Genomic DNA, 27168 nt, shown 5'->3' with positions numbered 1-27168 from the left:
CACACTGCATCTGCAAAGCCAACAGCATTGTGGATGACCCCACACATCCTCACATACACTTTTCACCCTCCTGCCATCTGGACAGAGGTACCAAAGCATTTGTGCCCTCACAACCAGACTGTGTAACAGTTTCTTTCGTCAAACCATCAGGCTCCTCAACATCCAGAACAGAACTGTATAAATTCACACACACACACACTCAACTGTGTGAACTGACCTGTGTCAACTGTGTGAGATTCAATACATACATCTATAGCTCCACCCACACTATGAATGTTTACATTTTATATTTGCACACTTATACAATTGCTGCTGCTACTGCTGTTTTGCACAATTCAAACTGTAACCATCTGTTATATGTATATCTTTACAAACATATATGTTATAAGAAACCACCTTGTTTACAGTTCTTCTAGTTTGCACATTTTTTTTGTTTGCACATTTCACCACTATGTGTCCTGTACTGTTTTGTGTTGTTTTTGTACTTTCTGTTTGCACTGTCTTCTATCTTGCACTGTTTGTACCTGGTTGCACATGTTGCACTTTGTGTAGCTACGACAAATGTTCTGTCCTTAGTTGTGTTGTTGTTTTGTTTTGTAGCTTTACTTTCTCCTAAGTCCACCACCATCTCCTTCGTCTTCATCACATTTAGGAGCAGGTAATTCCTAGTGCACCAGTCCAGAAAGTTATCCAGAGGTCCCCTGTACTCAGTCTCCTGCCAATCTCTAATACACCCCACCACTGCAGTATTATCAGAAAACCTCTGCAGGTAGTATGATTGAGAGTTGCACCGAAAGTCTGAGATGTACAGAGTGAACAAAAATGGAGACAGGCCAGTCTCTAAGGTGCTAATCTGTTACTGACCACTGTTACAGGCTGGGGGTAGAGCAGCGGCTCTGTAAGCATCTTTGACATTTACATATAGACAGTCCTGCATTCTATTTTCCTGTGTGAAACAGTCAAAAAACTGGTGAAAAGTTGGGAAACTAGATTCCAGATAAACATCTGTCAGGAACCACTGGACAGTTCCCTGCCAGGCCTGGAGAGGGTGCTGGCAGGTGATTCTATGGAGCCTGCTTTATTGTGTGTATTTTGGCCATGCATTTCCTATTGTTCTCATTCCTGCTGTTTCACCTGTTCCCTATTAGCCTTAATGTTTAGCCCTATAAATAGGGATCCTTTTGTACCTTTCCTTGTTGGCTATTGTTCTATGTTCCTTGTTTTGTATGGCAGGTTTTGTTGTATTAGCGGCATGTCTAGTGTTTAGGTTAGTCTTCCCCATGTCTTGTATTTATGTTAATAAAGCAGCACTTATTGGAATCCTGCCTCTGGGTCTGTCTCCACGGCATGGTGGTGTGCGCAGCTACCATGGAGGTCCGGATTCGAGCCCCGCACAGGGCGGGGGCGCCTGCACGTTACAACATCATAAGTTTCTATACTTCTGTAAAGCTATTTTGAGACAATGTTCATTGTTAAAAGTGCTATACAAAAAAAATGTTTTGAGCTGAATACCAGGGACTCTTTGTTCTTGATTGTGTGCAGTATACACTCCCTTGTTTTCAGTTAAGTAATCTCCCAGCATTAGATCAATGAGTTTCCCAGGCATTTGAAATGTGGTGGAAAAAACTCCCACTTCCACTTATATTTCCATGTGGATGCACAGGCATGCCTGAGAACAGAGCTGGAGAAGGTAAATTGTAAAGATTAAACACCTGCAGGGAATTAAACTAACAAATTTGTTGCACTAAGCTGTGAGAAGACAGAATTGAGCTCCCTCAGAGATAGAGACAGCCAACCAACTCAGAAACATTTGTGTGAATGTATGCATGTATGCGTTTCAAATATAGCCACTTTTTGAGTCGTTGTTGAGGTGCTACAACCAGGGAAATATAAGGAAGTGACTGATTCATGGAGTCCTCACCACTGTCCAATATTGTTAAATCCCTTGCCAGCCTCTATGAGATCCAGCACCCAGAACTCCTCCAGCTCCACTTGGCCCCTATTCCCCGTATCATTCTGGCAAAATTGGGGCATTTTGAAGCATGTAGCAACACCTGTATGAGCATGGTGCTGGCCTGCTGCCCAGTTGGGGAACCATCTATTGCCACTCCAGACTGGGGAAACCCAACTTGCAGCCCAGAAGCTACTATTTACCAACATGCCAGAGTATCTGGACCTCAAATAAACGATTTTGCAATGTTGGCACAGCTCTGGCCAAGTAAGAGAAGTCAGCATAATAATGTTGCATTCTATAAAACCTTATTATTGGATATTGGTTATATTGTGTTATGCAGGACACTTATAAGCATGAAAAATAATGAAGTGTGTCCAGGTGGCTCACCACTTCAGCTCATGGCCCGCTTCGATTGGCAAAGCATTCAAACTGATATTCACAAGTGGTGCACAAAATATAGCAAATGTCAGTTAGTGAATCCATTAATTAATTCCTTTCAAATGAATTGCAGTGTACCTCGTTAGGACATTAGTTTGAACAGCATGAGGTCCACATGAAATAGTGTTAAATGGAATATATGTTACATGGAATTCGGATAGGTGGCTAGATCCCCAGTTATTTTCAGTGAAAGAAGTCCGCCAAGTCTCCACAGGGTTTGCCTCTTTTGAATTATTTTACATTTTGTACTGTAAAATATATTGAACATCATTATTGGCATCCTAAATGTCATATGGAGATATTCAGGGAAGGAACCTTCTAAAAGAAAAATTAAATTATCACTGGTTTGTGCCTAACTATTTGGAGAACACCAGTCTGCTTACAGATTACTGCTTAATGGAGCACCAAATCAGACAACTGCAGACAATTTCTATCAGTGTCTCCTCAAAACTGACTGCAATTTGTATCTGGTGTTCATTGCTGTGTGTGTGTTGTTCATAATTGTGTGTCAAGAGTTCACATAAGAATACAACATGTGTTTACATAAGAAAACAGTAAAATGAAGAATCCACAATGTTGGTGTTAGTAGTATGGTGGGTTATAAAATCAAACAGACACTGAAGCATTTCCAGACTAGCAGGACATTCAAAGCTGTTACAATACTGTAGAATATTTGAAATATTAATTTGATATTTGTAGAATATGTAGAACAAAAGTTGTAGGTTAATCATAATAATTAAAAATAATCAATGAATGTGTCACAGGCACGCCGGACCCAACCCCTCACCAGCGCCCTCACGCTCCCGAGTATTGATTTAGATCACCTGCACCTCTTCAGTTAATTACCTCCACTCACCTATTTAAGGGCACTCTCTTCACTTCATCTCTGTCTGGTCTTGTATAGACATTGATGCTATGTCATGTTTACGGCAGGTAGCATCAGCCACAGCGCTACCACTATTTTGTCATATTGTCTGGACTGCTACCTTATCCTTCTTTTTCCCCCTCCATGCTCGCTGCTCTCCCCGATTCTTCTCACATCTGTGCATGGCGTCTTCACCCTCCAGCTCCAGCTTCCAGCTCTCACTCTAACGCTGAGTATTTTCTACCCTCCATTTTCCACCCGCATTTCCATTTAATAAATATACCCCTTCTGGGGTTTAAACCCTCCATTGTCTGTTCTTCTCTTGGGTTTTCTGACAGCGTGATGTTTCATTTACTCCATTCTTGTCTATGATTTTAGGTCAAGACTATAACCATATGCTATAAGACATGTATTTAAAAAAAGAACCTAGCTTGTGTTACTATTATAAATTTAAATTTAAGGAGGGTATAGGAGGAAAACTGTAACTCACTGAAAATATATAAAAAGACCTACTTGGACTACACTTTCACCTTTTCTACAGCATAAATTTTGCAATATCATGACAGGCTGCTGAAGTTGAGCTACATAACCAGGTGGCCACCCAAAAGCCAAAGGTAAGCAGTGTCTGCTTCTAACATAAGTTTGTGTAGTTTACCTTTTATGTAGAGGTCTGCCTGTGGTGGTAAAAATGCTTGAGACCAAATTAAATAATCGCATGCAAAATATGTTTTACCACAAAGTGGTACTGATAAAAGAAGACCAAAAACAGAAGAAAATGCAAAGGAAATTTTGCCAACCAACCCATATGCATTAAGGGACAATTTGCAATGATGTAAGTAGTAGATATATGAATGAACAGGAGAGTATGAGAAGAAGAAGAAGAAAAGGAATCAAACAGTGAAAAGCATAAGGAGGAAATCTTTAGAAGGTTATAAATAGTTAAGTAAAGTGATAAAGTGAACACTGTAGTTATGCAACTGTTAGCTTATGTTTGTTTGCACACCATGAACTATTCATTTATCAAGTACTCTTATACCAATCACCCACCCACCTCACCTGGTCCCTTAACACCAGCTCCATCACCAAGAAAGCCCTGCAGTGTTTATATTTTCTACTATGAAAGTACTCATTCTGACCACATTCTACAGAGGGACCATTGAGTGCAACTTGAGTAGCTGCATCACTGACCGCTTTGGGAATCTCAGACCACAAGGCCCTTCAGCAGATAGTGAGGAAGGCTGGGAAGATTAGCAGAGTCTCTCTTCCCTCCATCATGGACATTTTACAACAAATTCTGCATCTGCAAAGCCAACAGCATTATAGATGTCCCCACACACCCCTCACATACACTCTTCACCCTCGGTCCCACTCTTTCGACGGATGCCACCCTCTTGAGTTGGGGAGCGGTCCTAGATTTCCGCCCCACCCATGGCATTTGGGAGAGCTCCTGTCTCTCATGGCAGACAGATTGCCTGAAGATGAAGGGTGTGTTTCTAGTGCTGAAACACTTTCTCCTGAAGCTCAGAGGCTACCTTTAGTGGTTCCCTTCATCAATCAATAGGGCAGAACACAGGCATGCCCTGTGTTTGCACCCTCTGTTCAGGTTGGTGCACCAGATCTGGCCCTAGGAAGAGACCAGATTTCTCTTGCTCCAGAGTATATGATCAGGAAGCAGGCTTCCTGCTGAGGCAGGGGCTTAACCCCAGGGAATAGCATCTCCACCAGTAGGTTCTAGCCAGGGTATGCCATGACTGAGTCCATCTGTTACTAGTGGCTATTCACTGGCCACCTTATGAGTTTGGCTTGTGGACCTATTTTCCCTTCTGGATGGTGCTCCAATCTGGAGGGGCCTCCTCTCTCATCTCCTAGATTCTGGTCTCACAGCCTCTGGTGTAATTGCCATTATTAGAATCTAGGTCACTGCCCTGTTAATACAGTGCTAGAGTTCCTGCAGACATGCCTCTTTGAGGGCCTATCACCCTCTACATTAAGGATTAAGTAGCAGCCATTGCTGCAAGTCATGTGCCTGTTCTCTGCTCTCACATTCTGTGCACTGCCAGGTGGCTGAGGCTTTCTTGCAGACCACTGAGGTCTCAGGAGGGACTTCTTTAAGCCCCCTTTGAGCCAACAGAGTCAGCCTCTGAGGAGTTTCTGACCCTGGAAACGGTTCTGCTATAAGCCGGTCAGTCGGCATTTCTGCAAGCCTTCTGCCCTCAGCCACATGAGTCAGGTTCTCAGACCACTGCTTGAGTGTATGGTGTAAGTCCACTCCCTTTTCATCTGCTTTCGGCTACAACACCAATCCAGTCTCCAAACAACACCTTGTGATGGGTAGTGGTAGCTATCTACTAGGGCTATGAGGTGCATTGTATGGCTTTACCTCTAGGGATAATGGCTCACTCCACTAGGTGTATCACCTTGTCCAGCACTCTGGCTAGAGGTGTTAGAGGCTAGAGGCTAGAAAGTGCAGGCCACTCCATTTGAGGTACCCCAGCCTCCAGCAGCCGTTCCCTAATGATGTGACCTCGATAAGCTGGAGCACTGTCATCCATGAAGATTAAATTAGGCCTGTGTTGTTCATGCAGGGGCACAATGACTGGATTAATGATGTTATTCAGGTAGTATTGGCTTGTCACTGTACCATTCACAAGATGTAGGGTAGTTCTGTATTGAGTAGACACACCTGCCCAGACTGTAACACGACCACCACCAAAGGCTCGTCTGGTGACAACAGTGGCTGATGCATAGTGCTCTCCTTGACGTCTCCAACATCGTTGGCAGCCATCATTTCTGCTCAACGTGAATCGACTTTCATCAGAGGACAGCACTGAGGCCCACTGGTCCCTCATCCAGCGTAAATGCTCCCTGGCCCATGCAAGACAATGATACCTGTTGCAGGTCGTCTAGCACGCAGACCACACTGATTTCACTGATTTGACTGAAACAATTTCGATGGTCTGACGTGACAGTTGGGTGCCTCTCACCTCCCTTAAATGTGCCTGGAGTTGAGTGGCATTCATCATCCGGTTCCACAGGGCACTGTTCACAATGCAGTCATCAACGTGGGATGTGGCCAAAGGACGTCCACTTCTATGCCTTTCTGTCACTCTTCCAGTCTCTCTATCGCTGTTGCAACCTGCTGATGACACTCTGTGAAGCTCTAAGCTCAGTGGCCACTTTCTTCTGAGAACATCCTGTTTGAAGCCTCATAGGCGAGGTACTGTTTATCAATTGTTAGGTGTCGTCTTGGTGTCACAATGTCAAAATGTGAACAGCATGATGAGGACGGTTTAAATACCAATTCTAATTGAATCAGAAAATGTATTTGCTCGATTCATGGATCAAGCACCAGTTGTGAATTTTGCTGTTAAGCACCTTGTTAGAGAACAGCAAGTTATGCAAAAAGTGCTGAAACACTGAACAGTTGGACATGTTTTTTTTTTTGTCAGTTGCATTAATGTGCTTTGCTGCTGCTGTACCTGAATTTTCCAGACCGCAAGACCCTTCAGCGTATAGTGAGGACAGCTGAGATCATTTGAGTCTCTCTTTCCTCTATCACAGACATTTACTCCACACGCTGCATCCGCAAAGCTAACAGCATTGTGGATGATCCCACACACCCCTCACACACACACTTTACTCTTCTGCCATCCGGAAAGAGGTACCAAAGCATTCAGACCCGCGCAACCAGATTGTTGAACAGTTTCTTCCCTCAGGCAATCAGGCATCTCAACAGAGAACTGAGCTGGACACATGCGCACGCACACACATACAACCAAGATCTGATCTCAGTGGAGAACTGAACTTGTGCTGGACACGGACACCCACACACATACATAACACACACGCACAAAAAAAAAAAAGAACTGGACTGTGCTGGACATAGTCAGACACACACACACACTAAATTGTCCTGTTTGCACACACATGCCACTTTACATTTACATATATTTATATTAATCCTGTTTACATGTGTCGCTTTAATATCTGCAATCGCTGTATACACTGTTCTTTGCACATTGTCTTGCTCATTGCACGAAGTCGGCCTATATGTTGTTTGTCTGCACTGTCTTTTCTTGTCTTCCTGTGCACTTCTGTTATATGTCTAGTTCTTAAAGACTGCACCTTAAGTATAGTTTAATTTTTTTAGTTTAATTTTTAAATTACAGTTTAATTTTTTGTTATAGCTCTGTTTGTCTGCATCACTGTACTTTGTGTTCTGTGTAGCAACTCTGGTCTAGGAGGAATGTTGTTTCACTTCACTGTGTACTGCATCTGCTATATATGGTTGAAGTGACAATAAAGCTTATTTGACTTTGATCTATCTCATAAAATTGTCTATTCATGATTAAATGCACTATTCTGAGTAAAGCCTACTTAGAAAACAGCCCAGCCTGATGCTTAGCCCAACCTGGGGTGGAGCTGCAATAGAGCCAATGGTTAAGTTCCAAAGGGAACATTTGGGACAGCAATCTCCTCCACTTCTATGAAAACATATCACAATCACTGTAACTTGTACAACCACTGTTTGGGAATTCAGATCATGCTATCATCTTCCTCATGCATAATTCACACTGCTCTCTCTCACACCTAGACCAATAGTGACTACTTGCTTAACTACTTACCCATCACAGCTCTGCAAAAGCTGTAGGACTTTGGGCTGAATTCTTCCATATGGTGCCCATAGGTAGTCAAAATGGGAAAAAAAAACACCTACTAAACACTCCCCCTTAGTATTGGAAACCCCCAGTTCTGTGTTTTCAGCCCTCTGCTGTACTCCATTTACCCCAGTGACTGCTCAGCCAAAGACAGCTTGAAGAAATCGGTGAAGTTTGTTAATGACACTTCTGGAAGAACTACTTAGAGAAAGTGCAAATTCAAATTTTATTTGTCACATCCATATACATATACGACATGCAGTGAAATGTTTTCTCACGACTGTCTGGCATGTAAACATTTATAAAAAGTATTAGAGAGAGATCCATAAAAAATAAAGATAAAAGTAAAACTATCCTCTCCAAATTGTGTTGCAATACCAATCTCTCCATAAATGGTACTAAAGCTAAAGGGATGATTATATTTACAGCATTTAGCACATGCCATTATCTAAAGAGACTAACAATTCATCTCACTTTATACAACTGTGTGTTAGGGGCATTGCTCTGAGCAGCTTGGTGGACCTGTTATTTAAACTCTCAACCTTCTAATCAGTAGTCCAACACTACTAAGCTACCACATACCCTGAAGATGAAGTATATGAAGCTGCTCACCCTCTCAACTGTAGCACTGTTGCTCATCAGGGGCCTGTAGTTCCTCACCAGCTTTCTCTTGTAATCAATTATTGAATAATAAAACAGATATAGCATTATTAAAATATTGCAAGACATTTTTACTCATTTCACGCTTTAACCCTTGTGTTGTCTTAAGGTTCAAAAATGACCCGTGACCATTTTAACAGCAAAAAAAACCCTTAATTTTTTTTTTTCCAACTTGAAATTTGTTGACTTTTCCTAAAATGACCCCAATGTTAGAAAAAATTAACCGTTTTCTATTTTCATATTTTTTTTAAAGGCTTTACACAGCTAGGATACAAAAATTGTCTTAGGGGTCAATTTTGACTTGTCAGTTATAAAACTATTTATACATCACAAAAACTACACCAGGTTTTGTATGTAACCTAGTTCCCTGAGAAGGGAACGAGATGCTGTGTCATGACTGAGGCTATGGGAACGCTTCATTGAGGAAGTTGTGTCTGAATCTCTGTGTGCACACGTGCCAATTTAAAGGCTCTGATAGGACACGTGACAAAGGGAATATGTTCCAATAAGCCCATAAAAGGGCATCTACATCACATTACTCCAGCTTCAATTTGTTTGAAGGGAATGTGAGTGGACACCCAGGTGTGGCAAGCGATGCAGCATCTTGTTCCCTTCTCAGGGAACCGGGTTACAGTACATACATAATTGAAATAAAATTTAGCTGCTTTACTTTAGAGGTTAAGTGAAGGTGGGTCATTTTTGACCCTTAGGAAATAAGGAGTATACAGAAATCTAAGACCACACAATGGTTAAACACTCTTGTTCTATTGGCAGATAACTTGCCTAATTTTAAGTATCCATTTTATTTGCAGTTATTTGCACTTCTGGTAGATGCTAAACAGCAGCTGTCACTGCTATGTACCTGTAATATGCAATAAAGTTGTATCTATGATCGAGTTATTTTCATTAGTTAAAATATAATGTTTTGAATGTTTTGCAAGTGGTTAGGGTGTGATATAGTAGAACTATTGTTTCTATTGACATATTACTAACCCTAGTGTTATCACAATATTTGGTGTTTATCATCAAATTGGACAAGCCCCTTAAAATTATTTATTCATAGCTATTGAGACATTATGCCTTTTAAGCAGTCCTGTCCCTAGTCATCATGAGATTTACATTTCTTTTTGTAATTGTAATTAAACTTTATTTATCTGATGAAAAGCAGCAAGAATGCAATTGCAAATAAGGCAGTTTATTAAGTAAAGTTCAACCAATAATTCCATAATATAAGCAATCTCAAAGTCAAGGGATAGGCAATGGTCAGGCAATCTCCAAACAGGATGTCAAAGAAAAGGCAGAGGCAAAAACAAATGAGGCAAGATTCAGACAATTTGCAAACAGTAATTATACAGGGCAATAGTTGGAACTTTAAAACAAGGCAAGCAGACTAGCAGGGCACAGGAATTATGCCAAGTTATCCCAAGGGCACCTTGGAAATGTAACCCAGCCTGAGATGCAAAATAGCTTTGACCTTACCTGGAGCAAACTCCAGGAAGAAGGGAATGGCTGACAGGGCCTGTAAGTCACCCAGTCTCTTCAGAGATGTCAAAGCTAAGAGAAGAGCCATCATTAATGTCACTTATGTAATAAGTGTAAGAAGTAAATGTAAGTGTAAATGTAAGAAGTAATGAAACTTCTCAGACACTGACTTCATAGGCTTCATAGCAGCCAAGAGGTCCTAAGAGGGGAGAAGTGGTCAACAGGAGGCCTACAGCCTCCTAGCACTGCACAGAAATTGAGAGACCAGAGGGTGCTTCCCAAGAGAGGCCCCTAAAACAGGTATGTGGTTTTCAGCAATGGCTGCCACATACACTTTTAAAGTGGAGGGAGTTAGGAAAGGCACATCTGCAGGAATTCCAGCACTGAGCCAGAAGCAAAGTCTCCATTTTAAAGCATACAATTTTCTTGTGGATGGAGCTCTAGAATTCAATATGCTCTCTACAACCTCAGCTGAAAAACCAGAGTCTAAGAGCTGGTCCCTTCTCAGGGGCCAGACCCAGAGTTTCCATATATTGGGCGGGGGTGGAGAATCGCCCCCTCTGTCTGAGACAGGAGGTAACTCCTGACAGGGCTCTCCCAAGGAGTCCAATCTAGTAGGGAAATCAGGTCCTCAAACAAGACCCAAGCGGGCAAGCGTGGAGACACCAAAAGGGCTGGGAGGAGACAAGCATGGCCGCATTGTGGTTGAATCCCAAATCACCCCCGGGAAGGTGGTTCTCTGAGAGGGAGAAAGCACACCCTTTTCTGGGTTGAGTCTGAGCAGAAGGGTGAAGAGTGTGTATGAGGGGTGTGTGGGGTCACCCACAATACTGTTTGCTTTGCGGATGCAGTGTGTGGAGTAAATGTCCATAATAGAGGGAAGAGAGACTCAGATAATCTTCTCAGCTGTCCTCACTATCCACTGCAGGGTCTTGCAATCTGAAATGGTGCAATTCCCAAACCAGGCAGTGATGCAGCAGCTCAGAATGCTCTCGATGGTCCCTCTGTAGAAGGTGGTCAGGATGGGTGGAGGAAGATGAGCCTTCCTCAGCCTCCCCAGGAAGTAGAGATGCTGAGATTTCTTGGTGATGGAGTTGGTGTTGAATGACCAGGTGAGGTCCTCCACCAGGTGAACACCAAGGAATTTGGCTCTCTTGATGATCTCCACGTTGGACCTGTTGATGTTCAGTGGAGAATGGTCACTCTGTATTCTCCTGAAGTCAACAACCATCTCTTTCACCTTCTCCACATTCAGAGACAGGCTGTTAGCTACTGCACCTCCTCTCTGTATGCTGAATTGTTGTCCTTGCTGATTAGACCCACCACAGTCATGTCATGGCGAACTTGATGTGGTTGGAGCTGTGTATTGCTGGACAGTCACGAGTCAGCAGAGTGAACAGCAGTGAGGAGCTCCAGTGCTCAGTGTTGTGGTGCTGGAGATGCTGTTCCCATTCCAGACTGACTGAGGTCTTCCAGTCAGGAAATCCAGGATCCAATTACAGAGGGAAGTGTTGGTGCCCAGCAGACTCAGCTTCTCTATCAGGTGCTGAAGATTGATTGTGTTGAATGCTGAACTGAAGTCTATGAACAGCATTCGTACATAAGTGTCTTTATTGTCCAGGTGTGTAAGGGGGCTAGATGGATGGTTGTGCTGTGGAGTGATTTGGACGATACGCAAACTACATGGGGTCTAGTGATGGTCGCAGCAGGTTATTGATGTGCCTCATGACTAGCCTCTCGAAGCACTTCATGATGATGGGTGTGAATGCAACGGGACGGTAGTCATTGAGACAGGACACTCGAGACTTCTTTGGCACGGTGATGTTGGTGGACTTTAGGCATGTTGGGACAATGGCCCTGTTTAGGGAGATGTTGAAGATGTCTGTGAAGACATCCGCTAACTGTTCTGCAAATTCCCTGAGCACTCTGCCAGGAATGTTGTCTGGTCCAGCAGCTTTCCGTGGGTTAACGCTGCGTCAAATTTTTCTCATGTCGGCTGTGGTCAGACAGAGCACCTGGTCCTCTGAAGGAGGGATGGTCTTCCTCGCTGTCACATCATTTTGTGCCTCAAAATGAGCATAGAAGCTGTTCAGCGCACCTGGAAGGGAGGCATCACTGTCACAGGCAGGTAAAGCTGGCCTGCAGTTGGTAATGGACTGGATGCCTTGCCACATGCGCCGAGTGTCACCACTGCTCTGGAAGTGGCTGTGAATTCTCTGGGAGTGTGCATGCTTTGCCTCCCTGATGGCTCGAGACAGTTTTGCCCGTGTTGTTCTAAGGGCATCCTTGTCTCCAGCTCTGAAGGCAGAGTCTCTGGATTTTAGCAGCACACACCTTCATGCACGGCTTCTAGTTTAAGCATGTGGTGATGGACTTGGAGACGTTCACATCATCGATGCACTTTCCGATGTAGCTTGTCACTGATGATGTGTATTCCTCCATTTATATTGTTTCGCAGTTGGTTGCAGCCTCCCTGAATATGTCCCAGTCAGTGCACTCAAAACAGTCCTGAAGAGCATAGATGGCTCCTGCTTGCCAGGTTTTAACCTCTTTCAGAACCAGATTTGTGCATCTGACGAGTGGTTTGTATTCTGGAATTAAAATAAGAGACGTGATGTGAGTAGCCAAGGTGGGGTGGGGCTCCGCACAGTATGTGCCTGGAATGTTTGTGTAACCATTCTGTGTTGATATAAACACATACGCCATCATCGAGTCTTACTGCACAGAGCTGCATTTCTGTTGGCACGAAACGCAGTTAGCCTGGCTAGCTGAATGGAAGCCTCCAGAACTCCGTCACTGAGCCACGTCTCCGTAAAAACAAAAATGTAGCAGTCTCTGTACTCATGCCGTGTAGTTCGCTGGAGTCGGATGTAGTCCAGTTTATTGTCCAGGGAGCAGACATTTGATAAAAGTATGGAAGGGAGTGCTAGGATTTGTTTTTAGCCTAGCACTCTTGCCGCGCTTCCACTTTCTTGTGCACCGCTTCCGTCAACTCCTCTCCTAGCCACCGGCATTGGGTGATGCTGAGGACTCACAGTCTGGCCTCCACAGCAAGCCAAGCTTGTGAAGTTTTTTCGTAGGTCATCATGCACATTGGCTGGTGCATGATTTATGTATATTAGTAGTGTCTGGCAGTCATACACATGAACACAGCTGTATCTAGTGTCCATATTCCAAGGACTGATTTATCAACAGGAATCTAAAGTACAGCCAGAAAAAGGGAGGTCCTTTGGGTACACTTTCAGGGGAAAAGCCCTTCTGGTCCTGGTCCATGTCATGCATAGTTCTAACCCAGGCCCATAGGCAGCTTCAGGCAGTCCATGTACTAATGTGCATAGATGACTGGCTGATTCTAGCTCAGTAGAGAGCTGTAGCAGAGATGCATCAAGGTGCTCTTTTTGAGCACATCCTTCCACTGTGAATAAGACTCTGTTCTTGGCACTGTAGTGTTGCAGGCTTTATCTGAAGGATCTTTCTTATGGGCTCTTATGGGCTGAGATCTCTAATTGGCCAATTTGACTGCTACCCTTATAGTGTGATTTGTATTCCAGGGCATACAATTTGGGGATCAGTCTTTCTGATGAGGCAGGGTCTTGGGGATTGGCCCAGGGATTTGTGCCTCCACCTTTATCTGGTAAAAGCTATATGGTGGATACATGTGTGAGGGAAAGTATGTACATGAGGGAAAGTATGCATACTCATCTCCCAAGAGTCATACCTTTGTTCCATCTGGCTCTTTCTCACACCCCCTTGGGGCTAGTCATCTTAGTGCAGATATGACTGAGGCCTCACCCATGCTATTCTTCCTTGATAGCTTTACTCCTGGGAGTCCCTGCAAGGGTATGCCATGACTGAGCCTGTTCAATCATAGTGGTCCCACATTGGCTTGACTTGGTCCAGCCCTTTGGCCTCAGGTCCCTCTTTAGACTGGTTTAGTGCTGGAGATCCTCCAAAAATGCCTCTCATCAGGGTTAGCTCCTCCTACCCTTAAGGTGTACATCACTGCATTTTGGCTAGCCATGCACCCATCCTTAGAGCCTCCTTTTGGAGACACCCTCTGGTCTCTGTTTATTACATGGTGCCAGAAGGCTAAAGCCTTTCTGTAGACTATGACTTCCCTCCTGGGTTGTCACAAGCCCCTTTGAGCCACTTGAGTCAGCCTAAGATTACATTATGACCACTGACAGGTGAAGTGAATAACACTGATTATCTTCTCATCATGGCGCCTGTTTGTGGGTGGGATATATTAGGCAGCAAGTGAACATTTTGTCCTCAAGGTTGATGTGTTAGAAGCAGAAAAAAATGGGCAAGTGTAAGGATTTGAGTAAGTTTGACAAGAGCCAAATTGTGATGGCTAGATGACTGGATCAGGGTATCTCTAAAACTGCAGCTCTTTTGGGGTGTCCCCGGTCTGCAGTAGCAGAAGATGAGTTGGGGTGCTCATGCTGCCCCTCTGCAACACCAAAAGCACCAACAATGGCAAGTGAGCATCAGAACTGGACCATGGAGCAATGGAAGGATGTGGCCTGGTCTGATGAATCACATTTTCTTTTACATCACATTGATGGCCAGGTGAATGTGCATCACTTACATGGCACCAGGATGTACTTTGGGAAGAAGGCAAGCCAGCTGAGGCAGTGTCATGCTTTAGGCAATGTTCTGTTTGGAATCCTTGAGTTCTGCCATCCATAACATCCAACTAAAGGACTTTGACACATACCACCTATCAAAGCATTGTTACAGACCATGTACACCCTTTCATAGTAATGGTATTTCCTGATGGCTTTGGCCTCTTTCAGCAGGAGAATGCACCATGCCACAAAGCAAAAATGGTTCAGGAATGGTTTGATCACAACAATGAGTTTGAGGTGTTGACTTGGCCTTCAAATTCCCCAGATCTCAATTCAATCAAACATCTGTGTCAGATCGATGGAGGTCACACATCGCAACTTAAAGGACTTAAAGGATCTGCTGCTAACATCTTGGTGCCTGATACCACAGCACACCTTCAGGGATCTAGTGGAGTCCATGCTTCATTGGGTCGAATGAAGAGTGAAGTTTTATCAGCAAAAGGGGGACAAACACAATATTAGGCAGTTGGTCATAATGCTATAGCTGATCGGTGTATATAACCTGACATGGCTTTGATGGATGTTGAATTTTACATGTAATATATTTAAAATTATACTTGTGCACATATACAAATCACAGAAACTATTTTAAAACACTCAAATGGACACATCAGACCAGTTTTTAGAATCCTGAGACCACAGAAACAAAATCCTTCCCTGTGATGCCACTGAGGAGCTTGGCTACCCTTACAATAATGAAACTCCAAGACAATATTAACGAATACCTACAACAGGTTACGTATGTAACCCATTTCCCTGAGAAGGGAACGAGATGCTGCATCATGGCTGACACTATGGGAACGCTTCTATGAGGAAGTTATGTCTGAAGCTCTGATTTATCACCAGCAAGACCATAAAAGGGCATGTACATCACATTACTCCAGCTTCTATTTGTCTGAAGGAAGCTTGAGTGGATGCCCGGGGTGGGGCTAGCAATGCAGCATCTTGTTCCTGTAACCTGGTGTAGTTCCCTTTCGAGAGAACTCAATGCTGTATCATGGCTGACACTATGGGAACGCCAATACCAATGCCGGTCGATGTCTTTCCCGGAGGTTGTGAAAGAGCACAAATGAGCCAGGAGCAGAGCATCATTAGCCCTATAAGACCCATGACACAGGAGTGGGGTCCAGTTCCAGGATATAAAAACTGATGAAGGTGTGCTGAGAGGACCAACTTGCCACAGCACAAATATCCTGGGGGGATTGCCCCTAGCCAGAGTGCTGGCCAAGGTGATACACGTAGTGGAGTGAGCTGTAATCCCTAGCAGCATGCCGCACTTCATAGGCCTAGGAAAGAACTGCCACTACCTAGCAGAAGGTGTTGCTTGGAAGCCAGATTGCTTTTTTTGTGGCTGCCAATACAGTCGAAAAATTAGGAGATCTATGCCATGAGATTGAGTAATAGGTCTAAGTCCTAAGAACCCAAAGTAAACACAGCAGGGGCAGTCTTTCCTGTTCCACCAACTTGTGGGGCGGAGGGCAGAAGGCCTGCAAAAAGGCTAGATGACCAGCTTATAGCAGAGCCATTTCCAGGGTCAGAAACTCTTCAGAGGCTGACTCCATTGGCTCAGTAGGAGCTTTGAGAAGCCCCTCCAGGACCACTTAGAGGTACCAGGAGGGAGAGACAGTCTACAGGAAAGCTTCATCCGCCTGGCACCGTGCAGGAGGTGAGAGACCAGAGAACAGGCACGTGACTCACAGCAATGGCTGCCATGTATACCTCAATGTAGAGAGTGATAGGCCCTCAAAGAGGCATGTCTGCAGAAACTCTAGCACTGTACAAACAGGGTAGTGAACTAGGAATATCCCAAGGAGCACCATCCAGAAGGGAAAAAAGCCACAGGGCACAGTGGGTCACTACATATGGGTGGAAATGCCATTCTCTGGGCCACAGCCGCTGCCTCAGCAAAAAGCCTGCTACCTGATCATTTGCTCTGGAGTGTAAAAAGCTCTCATTGAGAGAAATCTGGTCTCTACCTAGGACCAGATGGTGCATCAACCTGAACAGAAGGCAAACACAGACTGCCCTAATGATTAATAAAGGGGACCTGCAAAGGTAGCCCCTGAGTTTCAGGAGAAAGTGTTTTAGCACCAGAAACATAGTGTCAGGGATGGCAGGTGAGGACCCAAATGCAGAACACAGTCCGAGTTCAAACTTAGAGTCTTTATTAAAAACGGCACAAAGAATGGCAGAGTTCTCAGTCAACTTCAATAGAGAACAGGTTAAACGTAGGACTGGCAGAGTCATAAGCAGCATACAGTCCAATAATCCAAATCCAGAGAACAGGTAAAACGTAGGACAGGCAGAGACATTAACAGCATTCAGTCCAATAATCCAAATCCAGAGGACAGGTAAAACATAGGACAGGCAGAGACATTAACAGCATACAGTCCAATAATCCAAATCCAGAGAACAGGTTAAACGTAGGACAGGCAGAGACATTAACAGCATACAGTCCAATAATCCAAATCCAGAGGACAGGTAAAACGTAGGACAGGCAGAGACATTAACAGCATACAGTCCAATAATCCAAATCCAGAGAACAGGTTAAACGTAGGACAGGCAGAGACATTACCAGGCAGACAGGAACAGAAGAAAAGGGCAGGATGCCGTCTCAGGAGCTCAAGGCTGACTGAAGAGACCATCTGGCAAGGAGCATGGACTGCTCGCTAGCTTATATAGGGCAGAGGAGCATAAAATGGCGGAAACCGGAAATGAGATCGCGAAACCGGAAGTTGCGTCCCGGAACCGGAAGTGGCCACACGGAACCCGGAAATGCATGCCTGACACATAGCCCCCATCTTCAGGCAATCTGTGTGGCATGAGACACAGGAGCCCTCCTAAATGGCACAGACAGGGCAGCCATCTAGGGTAACTCCCCCACCCGAGAACAGGGCATCTGTCGAAATAGTACTGTGACAAGAACATGTCCTAAGAATGGGACCCAAGGCGAGAAACCAGGGTCTGTCCACATAAGAAGGGTACAAAGCTAATGGCACGTTACCCTTGTGACCCTGAAAAGGGTGTCTGTGGGGGTGAAGAGCCCTGCTCCTAAGCCACAATTGAATCAGTTTTATGTCAAGCAGAACCAAAGTAATAGCCTTGGCCACTACAGTCATGAGCCAAGCACCCTCTAAACCTGAGAAGCAGAGAGGCACTGGCCTAGTCAGACCTTTTGGAACCTTTATAGAATCTCCAAGAGAGGGAGACAGATGTGCCCACATCGTGGCTGACAGTTGGCAGCACAGCCTGAAAGAAGGCTGTAGCCTTTTCTCACAGAACCCATTGTAATGCACCTGGCAGAAGCTTCCATGCTGCCAGGTGGTCCAAGAGGAGTGTTAGCCTCTTGCTGGTCTCACCTCACATAGTCCCCTGAAACAGCAAGTTGGCAGGGGCTAACCCAGGAAGTGGCAAAACATAAGAAGCAGGAGCATGGGTGGTCATGGCTGAACATCGGAGGTGGCCTCCCTGTGTGGGAGTAATTTTTGGATGGTTCAGAGTGTTTAAAGTGTGTATGAATGTTTTAAAGTGTTTAAGGTGTATATGAATGCATTCTTGTTTGGGCATGTATAAAACAATTGGAAACTGTGGACAGCATGATTGGGTTGTCAGGTATCACCTCAATTTATAGGTTTAATAATGTAGAGTTTAACACAACGTGTGGGATGAGAGGTTTGGGTATGGTCGCTAACTCTGGACTGAGATTGCATGGCCTGTGTAGAGTGATTAATGGTGGGGGTAACATCAGTTTGGCAGGCCTTTTTTTTAGTGGTGGACGAAACTTGGAGCTGTATTAAGGGTCGTTGAAACCAACCATATGTGTATGGGTAGCTCAAGGAGGGAAGAGTTGGGCCCTCAGTCAGAGGTCAGAGGAGATAGAGCTGTGAGTACATGAGAGAATGCAATTAAAACTGCAGGCTAGTGTAAATGTAAAGAAAAATAGAGCAATAAATGAAACCCAAGCAATTAAAGATGGAGCAGAGGCCCCAAGGCTCAACCATGCTGTCTTCAGAGGTCAGAGTGAACTGCTAAATGGAAAAAACTAGAAAGTGCCACTGATAAGAGCACAGATGCCCATGATATTTATATGACTGATCTCGAAAGTCCAATTATAATGGAATGTGAAAAAGTTATAAATTAAGAGATAATGGTGTCCAGAAGAACTTGAAATTCCAAGAAAAATTTAGGTGGGATTTTCTCAGTAAAGAGGGTTTGGTTTGAATATTATGAAAAGATAAGAGAAAAGAATAAAAGGTTATGTTTTGTGATGATTATTTCAGAGGTTGTTGAGATGTTCATTCGTGAGCAGCTCAATTCTTGTAACCAGTGCTGATTACAAATAAAAGAGTCCTGTTTGACTGAGCTGTCGGGTCAATGTGGAGTTTGGAGTCAGATTTTAGTGAAGTATTAATTGAGTAGTATTAAATAGAGCATTATAGTTTCGGACAAAAAATATTTTCCACACCTGAGAACACTAGCCCTCGGGTATTAGGATTCCTTTCTGGCCTACGTGGCTGAGATGGATGTCTCTCGCCTGGGGAGGCCTGCCCCTAAGCACTGGCCAGACATCCAGATTTTACGTGGGGTGGCTGAGACTGCAACACTAACCTTCTTTTCCTGCCTCAGCAGGCCAGGCTGGGGCTGGTGGCTAGCCCTAGCTCCCCATTGTGGTGGAGGAAGTTCAGGCCCTTAGGAGACATCAGGTTTTATCCCTTTCTTCTATCTCAGTCAGACTATCTCAGGCAACTAGATGCAGTCATGAAACGGCCGATGGCATAGGATGTCTGCTTTGTGGCCTAGAGGGCTGAATCTGTGTCTTGGCAGAGTTCAGACCTCATTGATGAGCCCCTTCCGGCAGATGAGCTCCTTCCAGGTCAGCTCGGTATGAGTGCAAAACTGCCATAGTGTGCAGCACTGCAATGGTTTAACCTGTGGGATTTGTAGACCTTCCATATAAGGCCAATGTGGCCTGACAGGGCCTCAAAGGGAATGCAGACCTTCTCTATGCAGCCAGTGAAGGGGAGAGATAGTCTGCAAGTGTCTCTTCAAACCTACGCATCGCCGCATACCCATGTTCATTGAGGTCCACAAATGCTGAATAGTCAGCAGTGGCTGAGGAGAACAGGCAGGCAGAATAAGGATTATTCTCCAAGCTCACCTCAGTGTGGAGGTATGGGAAAAATAGGAGATGCCTGCATGGCGGAGGTGGAAGGCAGAGTTAACTTAGTCAGAGGTTGTCAAGCTTTGTCAAAATATTGTCAAACTTTTCATCATGCCAAACTAAGCTAAGCTTAGCAACAGCATATGTGATCACCTCCAGGAGCTTTTCAAACACCACAGAATATGGTGACAATTCGAAAGCTGTTTGCACCTTGTTGCCCTCATCAATCTCCTCATATAGAATTATTTTCTCATTTAAGTTGGGAGAAATTGCAAAGCGACCTACCGGAGTTAAGGTCGGAGGTATTAGAGTCAGCTGCGAGGAAGAAAGGGATTCACAAAACCGTGAAACCATGACTGAATCTACCGCACTGCCTCGACAGACACGGGACTCGAGCCACGCGGAATTAGCTTAGTGACAGCACGTAAAACTCACCAGCATGAATGCCACTGATTCCTTTCTTTCAAAAAGCAATTCAGCGTCATGCTGCTCATCATTGCCCACATTGAGCTCCTCAAGGTCCGATGACAAAAATTCCTCGTTTGAGTTGGCAAAACGAGCTCCTGGAGCTGAAGCAGGGAAATCCGAGTCAGGAGAGAAGGCAAGAGAAAGATCACCCATCTCTTGTTCTGCCTCCACTAACTAGATCTGTGAGACCCATGATCTAGTTAGGCACGCTGCCTCAGAAGACATGGGACCCGAGTCACGAGGCACAGCCACTTGGCTGGAGAAAATAGCCAAACAAGATCAGAGTTTACGAAGAGGAAAAGTTTTACAGTGTAAGCAGCTGGCTCCCTTAAGACTCTTGCACCTTTCTGTATGCTTATTTTCCATATTTTTTTCCGGGTCCTGCTTGGTACTCTTTTCCACTTGATACCAAGCCCATCCCTGTAACAAGTCTTTTATACTGCAATGTCCTATGGCTAAACATTTTGAATTGTTTCAAGTCATTGTTTGGTTTTTGAGATTAGAGTTAGATTTAAAATTTAGTAATTACTAAAATTAGTAATTAGTGATTAACAATTTTGAATTTTGCTAAAAATTGCCAGCTCTCCCCACAAGCTTCAGCAAGCTGTTCTTTAAAAATCAACAGTGAAGGTGTTGGACTACTGATTGGAAGGTTATGAGTTCAAATCCCAGGACCATCAACCTGCCACTGCTGGACTCTTGAGCAAGGATTTAACCCTCAGTTGATCAGTTGATGACATAATGACATAAACAAAAGGCACTCTCTATAAGGGTGCCTGGCAAGTGCCATAAATGTAAATTATGTTAAAAAAACAAAAACAAAAAAAAAACATTTTCACACTTTTTTTTGCTAGTTCATGTATCTATTTGTTTAGGATACATTTTATGTTAAATTTAAACATTTTCATATTTGGTGTCAGCCCAAAAATAAAGCCTTATAATGTATACAGCTCTTGATTGTATAAATTGTACATTTACTACATGGAAAGCTGTTTTAAGCTATTTCAAGTTTGAAAGTTTTAAGATCCAGGTCTATCCATTACTTTTACATTATGTGATATTTTTTTGGCATTATCTTCTTGGAGAACATACCAACAACATATTCTCATTACCTAAACCTAAAATATCATTAAAAAAAAATGTCCTACATAGTGTCTAACACCCTTATTACCCATAGTACCTTATTACCCTTAAAATAATAGTTTGTTCTGTTTTATACAGCTCCTTTACATGCACATCAGTTTAATAGATAAAGCTATATATATTTGGGCATAAATTCAGCCATTCAATCAGCCAATCCTTTGGCAGCAAAGTTATGTTGAAAAGAAATCTTCAAATTAATAGAGCTTCAAGTTACAGACTTACCAAATCCAAGAGAAGCAGGAGGAACGATGTGTAAGGCTTGGACAGTGGTGGAGGTGTAAAGACCAGTGACTAGCATGCCATCAAAGAATGAACTAGTAGAGATCATCACTGCAAAGAGATACACAGAATTAGTAAGAGAAGATGTATGTATGTGTGTGTATATATATACATATATATATATATACTACTCACAAAAAGTTAAGGATATTTGGCTTTTGGGTAAAATTTATGGAAAATGTAAAAAGTTCACGCACTACAGTGATATTATATCAAGAAAGTAGGGCATTTAAGCATATCATCTCAAACAATTTATTGAAACAAAAGCCAACAACAATGGTGGGTATACCACAACAAAAAATGTCAATGTCTCAATAATTTGTCATGTGCCCTTGACCATCAATTACAGCTTGACAATGACATGCTGTTCACAAGTCGACTTGTCTGCTGAGGCATGGCATTCCATTCTTCTTGAAGGCCCTCAGGTCATTGAGGTTCTGGGGTGCAGGGTTACAAGCCTCTACACTGCGACTCAGCTGATCCCATAGGTTTTCTATGGGCTTCAGGTCTGGAGAAAGTGCAGGCCACTCCATTTAAGGTACCCCAGCCTCCAGCAGCCGTTCCCTAATGATGCAACCTCTATGAGCTGGAGCATTGTCATCCATGAAGATGAAATTAGGCCTGTGTTGTTCATGCAGGGGCACAATGACTGGATTAATGGTGTTATTGAGGTAGTATTGGCTTGTCACTGTACCATTCACAAGATGTAGGGCAGTTCTGTATTGAGTAGACACACCTTCCCAGACTGTAACACCACTGCCACCAAAGGCTCATCTGGTGACAACAGTGGCTGATGCATAGCGCTCTCCTTAACATCTCCAACATCGTTGGTGGCCATCATTTCTGCTCAACGTGCATCGACTTTCATCAGAGAACAGCACTGAGGCCCACTGGTCCCTCGTCCAGCATAAATGCTCCCTGGCCCATGCAAGACGATGATGCCTGTGCCTTGTGGTGTGGTCAGGTATCCTTGCAGGTCATCTAGCACACAGACCACGCTGATGTAAACAGTTTTGAATGGTATGACATGACACTTGGGTGCCTCTCACCTCCCTTAAATGTGCCTGGAGTTGAGTGGCATTTACCATCCGGTTCCACAGGGCACTGTTCACAATGAAGCGGTCATCAATGTGGGATGTGGCCACTTCTATGCCTTTCTGTGACTCTTCCAGTCTTTCTGTATCTCTGTTGCAACCTGCTGATAACACTCTCTGACACTCTAAGCTCAGTGGCCACTTCCCTCTGAGAACATCTTGTTTGAAGCCTCGCAAAGGCTAGGTACTGTCGATCAATTGTTAGGTGTCGTCTTGGTCTCATGATGTCAAAATGTGAACAGCATGATGAAGAGGACTGTTTAAATACCAATTCTAATTGAACCAGATCCAAATTTATTGGTCGATTCATGGATCAAACACCAGTTGTGAATTTTGCTGTTAAGCACCTTGTTAGAGAACAGCAAGTTATTCAAAAAGTACTGAAATACTGAACAGTTGGATATGTGCATTCAAAAGTGTAGAGAAGGTCAAATTAAGTTCACCTGTAAATGTTATAGTGCATACTATAACATGCACTATATGCTCTTTGCATACATGCTCTTTGCATACTTCTATTTGGAAAGGGTATATGTGAAGTAAAGTGAAGTAATGAATAGTAAAAAAAACACTGATAAGAGATTCACAGAATTTCATTCATCATCAAACTGCTTTATCCTGGATAGGTTCACAGTGGATCAGGAGTTTATCCACAGAATACTGGGTGCAAGGATGGAATACAGTCTATCATAGGACACAATGCATACACACATTCAAATACTCATTCACATCTAGAGGCAATTTTCTGTAGCATAGCCAGCCTCTCTGCCAGGGGGTAGGAGGAAACCAGAGAACCCAGAGAAAACCCATGAATTACATGCAGGAATACAAGAATTACTGACAGGCACTTTATCACCTCTCAACACAAATCAAAACACCCCAAAAATGGGCTAAAGCAAAATAGTCTGTAAACGCAAAAACATAGCTAGACAGGCAAGGCTAAGACAGGATCAAGCATACAAGTCTAATAATATTAATATATTTAAGTCTAAAATACAAAGAACAGTGCTCTGTGCCATTGTGGACACAAACTCATGGAACATATGCTTTGTAAAGAAGACAACACCCAGGGTTTAATTAGGAGCAAAAATCAAACCTGAAACAGACAACAGGTGAACATTTATTATGAGATATGAGAGAAACAATAAATGATAAGACAGGGGTGAAGACAAGATATAAATTTAAAAAAGTGGCAATATAAACAAAGAAAGTATATGGAATAGACGGAATAAAATAGTAGTGATGTGAGCTGCACTTAGCTAGGAAACATGAGGGGAGAGTCATGACAGAGCTTCCCCCCTCAAACCAAGCCCAAGACTAAAACAGGGCCTGGGACCTGGACATGGCTTAACTATCCAGCTTGGCTTGGGAGGTTGCCACATCAGCCTTGGCAGAGACCTTGGCTTCAAAAGTCACCATGTCAGCCTTTGTAAAGGTCTTTCACACTTGTGAAATGGAACTTTGAGCTCAGTGCTGGAGGCTGCACCATTAGCCTCTGGAAAGAGTTCTGTGCTGGAGGCCACCTTGTCTGCTTCATCATGGAATGGGGCTTGAAGCTCTGTATCAGAGGCTGCCAGTTGGTCTATGAGGAGATTTCTGCACCAGGGATGCCCTGTTGGCCTTGCTGGAGAGCACATTGATGAAGGCCTCATTGTGGAATGGGGCCTAATCTCTCTCTCTCTCTCTCTCTTTTGGAGTTTCGTCACTTGGTGGTGCTCACTGCTGCTGTGGATAGATCTATGTGGACAGCCTGTGACCCAGGGGACTGTTGTGATAGAACGACTTGGAGACTATCATGATGTCTCTGAACTGCCATTGCATCTGTCAGCTTTCCACAGTAAGGAATTAGTACTAAATCAATAATGAACTCAGAAACTACATTGACTTACTAGTTCCTTAAAAGCTCTTGGCTGTTGTTGCAGAAAGGAAATTATCAACATTTACATTATTTACTGTCCAGTGTCATCCAAATGAGGATGAGTTCCCTTCTGAGCCTGGTTCCTCTCAAGGTTTCTTCCTCATATCATCTCAGGGAGTTTTTCCTTGCCACGGTTGGATCAGTCTTGCTCATTAGGGATAAAATAGGGATAAAATAGTAACTTACATTTAAACTTTATAATTTTTTTTCTGTTTCTATAGTTCTGTACAGCTGGTTTGAGACAATGTCCATTGTTAAAAGCATTAGACAAATAAAGTGAATTGAATTGAAATAGGAGCTCCACACTGGAGGCTGACAGGGCATGGAAGGGGCTTGGAGCTCTCAGCCAGAGGCCACCCCATAAGCCTGTACAGAGGGTGCCATGCTGAAGACCACCTCGTCAGCCTCATCATGGAACAGCCTTGGAACTCTACATGGAGGCCACCCCTTAGTGCTTATTGTAGAATGGGGCTTAGAGCTCTGTACTGAAAACTACCCTGTTGGCCTCTGTAGCTCCACTTAAAAGAAAGATAATTGAAGAGAAGAAACTAGCACCCTGGTACAATGACCACACATGAACCTTAAAACAGTCAGCTAGGAAACTAGAATGTAAATGGCATCAAAATAAATTGGCAATATTTCAGTTAGCATGGAAGTAAAGCCTTATTATCTACAAAAAATCTCTTAGTACTACTAGATCAGCATATCACTCTGCCCTAATTGAAGATAACAAAAACAATCCTAAATTTTTATTTAGTACTGTAGCAAAACTAACTAGGACTAAAACCACCGTAGAAAAGCGCACACCATCTATATGCAGCAGCAATGACTTCATGAATTATTTAAATGGAAAAACTGATATCAGGCAAAAAATTCAGACTATTAATTTAAAACCAAACTATTTGATAGATAATACTGTAGATAGTATAACTATTTCTGATCAGTGCTTAGAATGCTTTACTCCCCTTCAAGAGCCTGATTTAATTTCACTAATATTATCTTCAAAACATTCAACCTGCATACTAGATCCCTTACCCATGTATTTCCTTAAACAGATATTGCCAGTAGCTTCCAAACCCCTTCTAAAAATTAAAAATTAACTGGCTATGTGCCTAAATCTTTTAAATTAGCAGATATGAAATGCATGATTAAAAAACCCGACCTCGACCCATCAGCTGTCCAACTATAGGCCAATATCAAACCTGCCCTTTATCTTATGTTCACACCTACATAGGAATAACATTCATGAAATGTATCAGTCAGGATTTAGGCCTCATCATAGCAAAGAGACGGCACTGGTTAATGTGGTAAATGACCTGTTACTGGCTTCTGTTTAGGATTGTGTCTCCTTGCATGTGTTACTCATGCAACTTAGTGCAGCTTTTGACCCCATTGACCACACTATTCTACTTGATAGGCTAGAAAATGTTGTTGGTGTTAAAGTGTCTTATTTGACTGATCATTATCAGTTTGTAGATCTAAATGGTGACTTCTCTTTGCATACCAAGGTTATATTTGGTGTTCCACAAGGTTCTGTCTTGGGCCCACTGCTTTGCTCCTTATATATGCTACCCCTTGGTGCACTTATTTGTAAACATGGTGTTACCTTCCACTGTTATGCCGATGACACACAGCTATATGTTTCAGTTAAGTCAGATGTGAGACAATGACTTAAGATCACAGCTAATGCCAGAGTGCCTGTCTGCACATTACACATAATCTACAATAATGTCTTTAAAAATCACATGATCACAAGCATACCATTTACATTACTTACTGTCCAGTGTCACGCAAATGAGGATGGGTTCCCTTCTGAACCAGGTTTCTTCCTCATATCATCTCAGGGAGTTTTTATTTGCCACCGTTGCCTCAGGCATGATCATTAGGAGATAAAATAGTAACTTGCATTTAAACTTTATAATTTTTTATTTCTCTATGTTACTATACTTCTGTAAAGCTGCTTTGAGACAATGTCCATTGTTAAAAGCACTATACAAATAAGTTGAATTGAACTGAAGAGACATGAGTTAAACAAGAAATGACAAGACAAGGTGGAGACAGGACACAAATCACAACAAAAGCATGTGACAATATAAACAAACAAATAATGTGGAACAGAAACATAATGGAAGTAGAAGTGTTAGAGAATTATGGTACTGTGAGCCAGCTTGGAATTGCAAGGAGGAGAATCAAGACAGTACTTATCAAATGAATGATTTAAACTCCAATTGTATCCATCTCAACTCTCCATTACCACACATAATATGACAGCTTATCTGGATCTGATCCAGTATTAGCACACAATCTTTTTTTCTATATTTCTAACAATAATTTGTATATGAAAGGAATGAAATTAAAGAAGATATTGTGAGTTTCTGTTGTGATGACATTTGTAAATCAAGTTGCAACTGCTAGTTTGG

At 43.1% G+C, this 27168-nt stretch overlaps 1 protein-coding gene across 2 annotated transcripts in view; it reads right to left on the bottom strand.

Annotated features, from left to right (window-relative positions):
• The window catches only part of reln (reelin), a 400453-nt gene that overhangs the window by 338029 nt on the left and 35256 nt on the right, over positions 1-27168 (bottom strand). For both annotated transcript variants that reach the window (XM_058387966.1, XM_058387967.1), the window contains exon 2: positions 21683-21790. In XM_058387966.1, the coding sequence (XP_058243949.1) occupies positions 21683-21790 (108 nt within the window). The remainder of the gene's footprint in view (positions 1-21682; positions 21791-27168) is intronic.

This window comes from Hemibagrus wyckioides, linkage group LG04, assembly GCF_019097595.1.
Source record: "Hemibagrus wyckioides isolate EC202008001 linkage group LG04, SWU_Hwy_1.0, whole genome shotgun sequence".
In the NCBI taxonomy this organism is placed as follows: domain Eukaryota; kingdom Metazoa; phylum Chordata; class Actinopteri; order Siluriformes; family Bagridae; genus Hemibagrus; species Hemibagrus wyckioides.
This window is presented reverse-complemented; position numbering and strand designations above follow the sequence as displayed.